The 11,592-nt window shown below is 39.2% G+C and overlaps 1 protein-coding gene across 1 annotated transcript; it reads right to left on the bottom strand.

Annotated features, from left to right (window-relative positions):
* Positions 1–10,291: 10,291 nt before the first annotated feature.
* LOC109573556 (olfactory receptor 4D1-like) lies at positions 10,292–11,232 on the bottom strand. Its single transcript, XM_019980803.2, has one exon. The coding sequence runs from the start codon at positions 11,225–11,227 to the stop codon at positions 10,292–10,294; it is 936 nt and encodes a 311-aa protein (XP_019836362.2). The 5' UTR covers positions 11,228–11,232.
* Positions 11,233–11,592: the final 360 nt, after the last annotated feature.

The raw sequence follows: 11,592 nt of genomic DNA, 5'->3' as shown, positions 1-11,592 counted from the left end.
GGTGTCTTCTCCATACACCTAAGGAAAACACACCAGAGACAGACAGGCATGAAGTTGTTGCTTGTCCTCTTAGTGCTCAAGGGCTCAATTCAGTTGTCCAAGTCAATGTAATGGACATTCTTATGTACAGATGACAATACCAAGTGCTGATTGAATGACTTTGTCTCAAACAGTTTACTAGTTTTTGCTGGGATACACATATGTGAGTTATCTTAAAGCCATCCAAAGACACAAGCCATTTGCCTTTCCAAGATTCAGTGTAATCTCGTGGTGGGAAGACACTTAGAGTTCAATAGAACCAAAATCATATTTCAGAGCTATTTCCTTGAGATTTGGACTTGAGTAAATTACTTAATCTGAGTCTCAGTTTCCACATCTGAAAGAAATACATTTTCTTTATAGAATTTGGCTAAGGGATTAAATAAAATAACATAAATTTCATAAACAGTATTTGGAATAATAAATGTTAATCACTCTCTTCTGTGCAGTCTCCCAGTCCACAGCAGCCTCGACTACATTTTTATGCTAGTCATTTTTCCTTTTAAAAAATTTCTTATGTTTTATGCACTTTGAAGGTTACTTTCCATTTACAGTTAATAGAAATAATGGTTATGGCATCAATCATTTTTCATGCAACAATGAACACATCAGAACGTGTTAATGGACTTTTCATGCGTCTGTGTTTTTCCTTCACAATGCACCCATAATGTGCTAGACACATAGGTCTTGATTTCTCAGTTTAACTGTGCCCTGCAGTGCCCATAGTCAGTAATTAACAAGTACCTGGTGTTAACTGCTAAGTGGGTGAAAAGCTATTAGGGTTCAGGACATGTGAAGGAGCCTCTGGCCACAGTGGCACACCTGTGACATTCCATTTCTTTCCATCCCCCCGGGTAGGTGACCCTTACTGGATGAGGCTCCCCAGATTATAGTGGGAAAGTGGCAAAGGGGTAACTATTTCATTAGTGAAGAAATAGATAAACACGTTGTTTGAAGGAGACAGAGCTCTTCTGAAAGGACAGCAATTTCAGATGGTAGTGGTATTGATCCAAGGGTAGAAGAAAAAATTATTGAAGTAAAAGAAATAAACAAAGAATTCAGAGAGAAAGAAAATCATAAGGAAGGAAGATAGGGGAATATAATGGTGAAAGAAGGAGACAGGAAAGGGTGGTGTGGCAGGGGAGGGAGTGGGAACAAAAATGAAGGACTCAGAGGGCAAGAGATAGAGGTGACAGGTGAGGGCTAACTGCCTTCCCCATGCCTTCAGCTTCCTCTCAATCTCCACCCACTCTCACTTGACCTCCTGGAATCCATTCTCTCTCAGGGATCACTCCCTTTTAACTTTTCCCTTTCTCTTTCGTTCCAGTACACCTTCTACACAGCTGTCCATGAGACCTTTCTAAATACTCATGTGATAATGTCCCCCTCTCATGTCTATTCTTTAGTGATTCCACCAGAGCCCCTTAGGAACCACATTTAATATTTTGTGGATCAAGTCAGGGTAGAAACACATACATATGCAAGCAACTCGGCATGTCACACAGGGCTCTAAATGTAAGCACCATCTGCTTTTTAACCAGTAACTCTGCCTCCAATGAACCACTAGCTCTTTAATGAATTACAGTCTTAAACATGCTGCATATTTCTTTCCATGTTTATTTCTTACAATTCTTTCCATCTTCTCAACCCTAGAAAATATTCATGTGAATGTGACCCTCTCCGTCACTCTTCTCACTCTTTCTCCCACTCAGAACAAATACCCCATTTTTCAAGTTCTTAAGCATTAAAAATCAGTCATCCCTTGTGGCTTAGATAGTAAAGAATCTGTCTGCAATGCAAGAGATCAGGTTTGATCCCTGGGTCAGGAAGATTCCCTGGAGAAGCAAATGGCTACCCACTCCAGTATTCTTGCCTGGAAAATTCCATGGACAGAGGAGACTGGCAAGCTAAAGTCCATAGTGTCACAAAGAATAGGACATGACTGAGCAACTAACATATACTCGTGCGCACGCACACACACACACATATCTGAAACAAACCTCTGTTACAGGTTTATCATCGTTCATTTTTGTCAGCTTCTCTCCTCAACCAACTATATCATAATTTCAATATCTTGGTAATCGCAGAACTTGGAACAACAACTCTGATACAGCACACGCTCAATAAATATTATCAAATTAATGTATTAAGTAGGTGATTAATTATGTGGAGATTTAAAAAGTGATTTTACTTATCCTCCATAGGCTAGATCTATACTTGGTTGGTAAAAGCACTGGGTTTTACATGCAACCTAAAGCAGCTGTTTTAACAGTACATTCCTGCTCCCAAATTTCTTCCCAAGGCTCTTCTCCAACATTAGACTTAGTACCATCAAATCTAGGTCACTTTTTTATTCTCCTCACCCTTCAACAAGTGTTTCTAAGAACCTATCATTGACCTATCTGAGGATGTGGAAACCCTCAGGCTCTCACCTTCCTTCAGTCCCAGATGGGAGAAGAGAGTTCATGTCTTACACTTTCTGGGAGACTCTCTCCATACAGCCTCAAAGTTTCCTGATCTCTGGCATCACTGACACGCATGAGTCATGACCCTGGGGAAGAGCGCGTATTCCCAGGGAGAAATTATTGGACTGATCTAAGTAGGCAGAGCTGAAATGATCCCACTGGGGGCAAGGGAACAATGGGAGCTGTTAAAAAGTTTCTAAGCATCTCAAAAACGCTTACTATTTGAGAGGGCTGCCTTGAGGACAAAAAAGCAAGAAAAACAAAACAGAATCAAACACACCACACATACAAGCAAAAGAAAAGAAAAGCCAACAGAGACACTGAAAATTAGAGAGATTCATGACATGTAAGATTAGGAGATCAAAAGTTGAAAAACCAGATTCTCTGAAAGTTTCTGAGATTTTTGGAAGGACCCATTTCAGAGACCACTGGCTCACACTGTAAACATGTGCCTGAATCATCTGAAGGGGATGTTAAACCTAAGATTCAGTAGCTCTTGGATGGCTGAGATCTACAGAGAATTAGCATTTCTAACAACTTTTCAGGTGATGCTAAATGCTACTTATCTGGGGCCACCATTTGAGAATGACTGAGTTTCACTGCTCTTGTTAGCATGATGGACAGTTTCTTTCTCACATTATCAAGACCATTGGTTTGATAGCTTACTTTAAAAAAATTAATTGATCTTGGACAACAAGATAGGTGGGAAAAGGTTTGTATACTACACTGGAAACAAACCCTATAAATTTGTCATTTATTTTACCAACCATATCCCAAGGTGGACTCCCCATGTATATCCAATTCTATTGCACCATCTATAAAACTTATACATTATGTATAAGGAATTGTATATATATTCCTTATACATTATAATGAACTGTTTAGCTAATTTTTATTATCTTGGTGTAGAATAAAAACTGTGAGTTCTTAGATACAGTTTTCTGTTTTACATGAGATTTCCAGCATGGTCTGAATTCTTTTGTTGCAAATATTTATACTTAGCAAACCACAATCCCTCTGGTTTATTTTTTAAAGTATAAGAAATTGTGGCTTTTAAGTAAAAGGGATTCTAAAAACACTAGTTCTTCCAATGTTTAGAGTTTCAGTTCATTTTAAACTCCAGTCTTTCCTTAAAATGGCCTGGATTGATTCTGGAGAAGTCAATAGGTCTTATCAATCTCCTTTACTGTCAGATGTCATTAACTGCAACTTTATAAAAATTGGCTAATTAAATCACCTGGATTAATTAATTATGATTCTGATTTAGTTCTCAATAAAAAAGTCATTGTATCCTCTGTTTATATATTTCTTTTCTCAAGGCACGTAGAATGATAAATTATCTACTAAGCTACATACCAGCCTCAAAGTTGACTCCTCAGAGTGGGACTGTATATAGTTTATCCATTTTAGAAAGATGATTCCAATGTTTTATTGTCTTGGAGTTACTTGGCCCACTGTGAAAATTCAATAAATGTTTAAAAATTAGTAAACAGAAACTTCAGTTAAGTAGAATCGGGGGAACAGGAGTTCTCACACCCTACTACAACCTCAGAAACCAACAGGAAAAAGGAAGACTCCCCTTCTTCCAATGTAGACAAGATTATAGTAAACACTGACAATAGATCAGTAACCAAGTTATGTAAGAACTTCTACATTGAAAAGAAAAAGCCTGGACTTCCCTGGTGGTCCAGAGGCTAATATTCCACCCTCCCATTGCAGGGGCCTGGATTCAATTCCCAGTTAGGGAACTAGACCCTACATGCTGCTACTATAGATTCTGCTCAAGGCAGTGAAGATCAAGGTTGATCCCACATGTATTAACTAAGACTGGTGCAGCCAAATAAATGAATTAAAAAATTTTAAATCTCTCCAGTTTAAAAACAAAGACTATCATGAAATACCATTTTTTATTCACTTAATTGGCAACAATTAAGAAGTCTGACAATATTAATTGTTTATGACGATGTGAATCAAAGGGAACACTTCGGTGCTGCTGATGACTGTGTAATTCAGTACAACTTGGGAAAGCAATTTTGCACTACTTTTTAAAGGTAAATCTTTGAAGAGCTCATGATTCAGCAATTCCATTTCAAGGTATATAACCCAGAACTCTGCAACATGACAGCTGGAGACAAGTAGAAGAACATCCAAAAGAGTGTTGTTTCGAGAGGAAAAACCAGAACAATCCAAATAAGCTTATTCTTACAACGGAATATTACACACAGCAGTGCAGATGAGTGAATTACAGCCAAACAAAACAATATGGACATTTAGAGACAATGTGGAGTGAAAAAAAGCAAATCCCAGAATTTCAGGTACAGTCTTATTTGTATAAAGTACAAACAAAAAATAATATACTGATTATGTTAATATTTGATGAAATTGTTTTTATAAGCAATGGAGTGATAAACACCAAATTCAAGAATGTGGTTTCATCTGGGGAGAAGTGATGTGATGGAAAGTACCTAGAGGAAGGTATAAGTTATTAGTACCATCTGGTTCTTGAACTGAAGAGCATGTTCATATAATATAGCATTTTATAGCTTAGAAGCATTTTACACATAATCTTTTGCTTGTTATAATTCCTTATACTGTATTAAAATATAGAGGAAAAAACTGGTTAAACATATAATTTCAAGTTTGCAAATTTAAATAGAATATAGTTATATGGTTCAACACTTTCTCACAATAAAAAAAAAAGAAAAGACTGGTGAGGACTCAGCCCATGAAGAACTATGGACTCTTTGATACTGCAGTCTCCCACTCTCTTTCCCTCTCTATAAAAGCAGTCTTTTTCTCTTACACTGAAGCACTTGCACATCGCTCACTATGAGTGCAGACCCTGAATTGCAATTCTCTGCTGATCCTGAATAAACCAATCTTTCCTGGGTAAATATTTGGCTACCTAGGTTTTAGGTCAATCTGTTAACAGAACTGAAGGTTATCCTTTTTTAAGAGTAGAAGAGAAGTAAAAGACAGGTTTGGTACACCTCTATGCCCAATTCTGAGGATAGAAAAATAGGACAAACATTCTCCTCTCAAGAACTCACAGGTTGATGGGGGAAAACAGACCTAGAAACATGTAAATACACTTCAGAGAGGAAATAGCTCTACTCCAGAAGAGTGTCTGGAATAATAAATGGAAATCACTCTCCTCTGTGCAGTCTCCTATTCTTAAACCTTCTCCTTTCCTCGAATCTCTAACATATTTTGTACCAAGATTTTTCATGCAACAGTCAGCATATGTAATGAACTTTTTATGTTTCTATGTTTTTCCCTCCATAATTCAACTATAGAATCCAGAGGAATGAATATGCTTCTTATAATTTATTTGTACCCTACAGTACCCATCTTTGCTGATAGTCAATACTTAAAGTATTGACTGATGAGTGGGTGAACATCTAGAGGGAATGCCTCCCCTCCCTGGGGTAGGTGGTTCCTTACTGGGTGAGGTAAGAGGATAGATGGTATGTGTTCTGAGATATGAGGGTAGGAGAGAGATTCTTTGGGTTAAGCAAAGGGTGATGATCTTCCATGAATGGCACTGAAAGAGTTCTTCTTAAAGAAATGAATTTTAGAAGATGTTACTGAAACAAGGATAGAAGAGAAAGGAAGATGACGGAATAAGAGAAATAGAATAGAAAAAGGAATAAAGAGGGGTGATTAAGAGGGAGGGAAAGGAAAGAAGGGGAAGGGAAAGGTTGGGGTGGGGGAAGACTTGGAACAAAGATGAAGAAGGACACAGAGGGTCAGAGATAGAGGTGACAGATGAGGGTTAAGTGGCCTCTCCACTCCCCTGCCTTGTCTCTTCTCACCACCCCCACCTGCCTCCTGCAAACTGTTGTCCTTCAGAGATTATTTTAGTGTCACATTTCAGCTTTCATCTGCGTCCACTGAAGTCCATCTTTTATATCACCGTCACAGAGACCTTCATAAACTTGTACCTGACCACTTTCATTCCTCATTATAATCTTTTATATCAAGGACTCACAGCTTAGAACTTAGACTCTTAGAAGAGATCTAACATTTGTTTTGGGTTAATTCAGGATTCAAAAACACGCTTAAATATGTACATGTAACTCTCAGTATGTCACACCAAGATCAAAATGTAGGCCCCATCTACTTTTCTCATCAGTACCCCTGTTACCCAGGAAGTGATTGCTAGTCAGGAATCCATGGTGTCTCACATATGCCCTAAGCTTGGTTATTTCTGTAGCTTTGGGAATGTATTCTGTTTCCTAAAATACCTTCTACTACCTTCTCAACCTTGAAGTCCTCAAATATCCCCTTTTCTGTAACTCCTTCTCCATTAATCACATGCAGAATTAATTCATTTCTCTGGGTTCCAGTAACATTTTGCAAGTACCTTTGTTACAGCCTTTATCATATTTTTCCTGTTGTTTCACTTAACTAGATTATAAATTCAATAATTTAGTAGCCCCAGCACCTATAATAGCAACTCTGATTTAGCACTTGCTCAAATATGTTGCTATCTCAATGTATTAGTAGATAATTATGTGATCTTGTTCAATGTGACCACGTGGAAGATTGTGGGGTGTATCACCTTATCCTTTGTTCTCAGCATCTTCCCTCTAAACCACAAGACCAAGTGTTTCTTGGTGGTTGAAAGCCTGGTTTTCACTTTCCACTTGAGGAATTGGTTTTTAATGCCTTGTATCCTCTGCATTACACTCGAGGTTATCCTCAGACTTTAGACTGACTAGCATGGAGTCCATATCACTTGTTTATTCTCCACACTCTCCAACAAGTTTCTGGATGCTTCTTACAGCTGCTCTATAGGTGAGAAAAATCCTAGTTTCTAGGTGAGAAAATGCTAGTTTCACACCTTCCTTCAGCCCAGAATGGGAAAGAGTCTTCAGGTCATCCATCTTCTTAGAGATCCTTTATCTGCAGGATCAGTTTCCCAGCCGGTGCCCACACATCACCCATACAACAAGGAGAGTGACCCGAGGAGACAAGAGTATATCCTTGGGGAGAAACTACTGGACTCCCTCAGGAAGCAGGACAAGGTCCCTGGCCTCTCTAACCTGGGTTCCCCAACCACCCACAACATTGTCCTCATAGCCATATCATCCAAAGTATATAAAGATTTGGTCACTAAAGTAGAATATCCTGCAGAATATCCAAGAAGTATTTGGTCAGGAAAGACCCAATCCAAAGTGCAGGTATTTAGTTTCTTTAGGTAGATATATTCCTAAGTATTTTATTCTTTCCGTTGCAATGGTGAATGGAATTGTTTCCTTAATTTCTCTTTCTGTTTTCTCATTATTAGTGTATAGGAATGCAAGGGATTTCTGTGTGTTGATTTTATATCCTGCAACTTTACTGTAGTCATTGATTATTTCTAGTAATTTTCTGGTGGACTCTTTAGGGTTTTAGAAAACTATAAAACACTGGTGAAAGAAATCAAAGAGGACACTAATAGATGGAGAAATATACCATGTTCATGGATTGGAAGAATCAATATAGTGAAAATGAGTATACTACCCAAAGCAATTTATAGATTCAATGCAATCCCTATCAAGCTACCAACAGTATTCTTCACAGAGCTAGAACAAATAATTTCACAATTTGTATGGAAATACAAAAAACCTCGAATAGCCAAAGCGATCTTGAGAAAGAAGAATGGAACTGGAGGAATCAACCTACCTGACTTCAGGCTCTACTACAAAGCCACAGTCATCAAGACAGTATGGTACTGGCACAAAGACAGAAATATTGATCAATGGAATAAAATAGAAAGCCCAGAGATAAATCCACGCACATATGGACACCTTATCTTCGACAAAGGAGGCAAGAATATACAATGGATTAAAGACAATCTCTTTAACAAGTGGTGCTGGGAAATCTGGTCAACCACTTGTAAAAGAATGAAACTGGACCACTTTCTAACACCATACACAAAAATAAACTCAAAATGGATTAAAGATCTAAACGTAAGACCAGAAACTATAAAACTCCTAGAGGAGAACATAGGCAAAACACTCTCCGACATACATCACAGCAGGATCCTCTATGACCCACCTCCCAGAATATTGGAAATAAAAACAAAAATAAACAAATGGGACCTAATTAACCTTAAAAGCTTCTGCACATCAAAGGAAACTAATAGCAAGGTGAAAAGACAGCCTTCAGAATGGGAGAAAATAATAGCAAATGAAGCAACTGACAAACAACTAATCTCAAAAATATACAAGCAACTCCTACAGCTCAACTCCAGAAAAATAAACGACCCAATCAAAAAATGGGCCAAAGAACTAAATAGACATTTCTCCAAAAAAGACATACAGATGGCTAACAAACACATGAAAAGATGCTCAACATCACTCATTATCAGAGAAATGCAAATCAAAACCACTATGAGGTACCATTTCACACCAGTCAGAATGGCTGCAATCCAAAAGTCTACAAATAATAAATGCTGGAGAGGGTGTGGAGAAAAGGGAACCCTCTTACATTGTTGGTGGGAATGCAAACTAGTACAGCCACTATGGAGAACAGTGTGGAGATTCCTTAAAAAACTGGAAATAGAACTGCCTTATGATCCAGCAACCCCACTGCTGGGCATACACACTGAGGAAACCAGAAGGGAAACAGACACGTGTACCCCAATGTTCATCGCAGCACTGTTTATAATAGCCAAGACATGGAAACAACCTAGATGTCCATCAGCAGATGAATGGATAAGAAAGCTGTGGTACATATACACAATGGAGTATTACTCAGCCATTAAAAAGAATACATTTGAATCAGTTCTAATGAGGTGGATGAAACTGGAGCCTATTATACAGAGTGAAGTAAGCCAGAAGGAAAAACATAAATACAGTATTCTAACGCATATATATGGAATTTAGAAAGATGGTAACAATAACCCTGTGTACGAGACAGCAAAAGAGACACTGATGTATAGAACAGTCTTATGGACTCTGTGGGAGAGGGAGAGGGTGGGAAGATTTGGGAGAATGACATTGTAACATGTAAAATATCATGTAAGGAACGAGTTGCCAGTCCAGGTTCGATCCACGATACTGGATGCTTGGGGCTGGTGCACTGGGACGACCCAGAGGGATGGTACGGGGAGGGAGGAGGGAGGAGGGTTCAGGATGGGGAACACATGTATACCTGTGGTGGATTCATTTTGATATTTGTCAAAACTAATACAATTATGTAAAGTTTAAAAATAAAATTAAAAAAAAAAAAAAAAAACAAAGTGCAGGTAAATATGTACTTTGATGATGGAAAATAGTTAGAAACTTAACAAATGATATCATTTCTGAAATACCACAGTGGGGAATGAGGCAGAGAGCAGGGAGGAGAACAAATGTAATTGTTCCAGATTTGACATAGAAACGTTGACCATTCATCAGAGATATTCACTCATAGAAGAGGAACTCTCTAAGTTTTCCCTTGTGATGGCGAGATATTCTGAGTTTCAAATCCCACCCATATCTCCTGCCTCAAAACCTGGAGTCAGAGGAACCATCTTCTGACCAAGCTCTGCCTTTCATTTGCTGTTCATCACTGAGCAAGTCTTTTTTCTCTGAGTTTTCTCATTTGTAAAACTGTATAATACTACCATACCTTCTGTCAGTTTTGTAAGAATAAGAGATAAGTCTGAAAGTAACTAACAAAATAGCTGACACAGGAAAATGTCCATAGAAATATTACTTTAATTTCAATTGTCACACTCCATATTTTCCACTTCTCACATGGAAAACAAAGGTTCAGTGAGAAGATTTGTCATTTAAAATCAACCTATTTTAAGTTCACTCCCTCCTGGAAATCACTAGGCGCTTGCCTAATCTCTTCACTGCTGCCTGCATCTCCTGGTTCCTCAGGGTGTAGATCATTGGGTTGAGCATGGGGGTGATAACTGTTTGACTGATGGACACAGCTTTGTCCATGGGGAAAGAGGTGAAGGGCCGGGCATAAATATAGATACAAGGAATGAAGACCATAGACACAACAATGATGTGGATGGTGCAGGTGGAAGCTGCCTTCCTCCTCGCCTGCCCAGAGTGGGACCTCAGCATCACCAGAATGACTGTGTAAGAGATCAGAAGGAGGAGGAACCAGATGAGGACCAGCATCCCACTGTTGGAGATCATAAGGAACTCCAGGAGGGAGGTATCTGTGCAGGCAAGCCTCAGTACTTGTGGAACATCACAGTAGAAGTTATCTAGGATGTTGGGTCCACAGAAAGGCAATGGGAGCATCAGAATCAGCTGGACAATGGAGTGGACAAAGCCTCCTACCCAGGCAGCCACCACCAGCCCCACACACACTCGAGTGTTCATGATGGTGACATAGTGAAGGGGCCGGGAGATGGCTATGTAACGGTCATAGGCCATCACTGAGAGGAAGAGGAGAGTCCCACCTCCCAGAAAGTGGAAGAAGAAGATCTGGGCCATGCAGCCTTGGTAGGAGATGGTCTTCTTCTCAGCAAGGATGTCCACCAGCATCTTTGGGGCAGTGACTGAGGAGAAGCAGACATCTATGACAGCCAGGTTTCTCAGCAGGAAATACATGGGTGTGTGGAGCCTGGAATCAGAGGTCACTGTCACCATGATGAGGAGGTTCCCCACGACAGTGGTGGTGTAGACAAGCAGGAACACCAGAAATAAGAAAAGCTGGAGTTCCTGATACTGTGAGAACCCTAGGAAGACAAATTCTGATACCCACGTGAGGTTCCCTGAATCCATGATGTCTTCTCCATACTCCTAAAGAAAACACACCAGAGATAGGCATGAAGTTGTTGCTTGCCCTCTTAGTGCTCAAGGGCTCAATTCAGTTGTCCAAGACAATAATGGACATTCTTATGTACAGAGCACAATACCAAGTGCTGACTGAATGACCTTGTCTCTGGAAAGTTTACTAGTTGGTGCTGGAAAAAACATATGTGAGATATCTTAAAGCCACCCAGACACATTCCACCTGCCTTTCCAAAATTCAGTGTAATCTAGCTGGGAAGATACTTAGAGTCAAACCAAATGGAATCAAATTTGAGAACTTCTATTTCTTTGAGATTTGGCCTTGAGTAAGTTATTTAATGTGAGTCTCAGTTTCC

This window comes from Bos indicus, chromosome 19 (genome assembly GCF_029378745.1).
Source record: "Bos indicus isolate NIAB-ARS_2022 breed Sahiwal x Tharparkar chromosome 19, NIAB-ARS_B.indTharparkar_mat_pri_1.0, whole genome shotgun sequence".
NCBI lineage: Eukaryota > Metazoa > Chordata > Mammalia > Artiodactyla > Bovidae > Bos > Bos indicus.
Note: the sequence above shows the minus strand (reverse complement) of the source record. Positions and strands in the feature narration are given on the sequence as shown.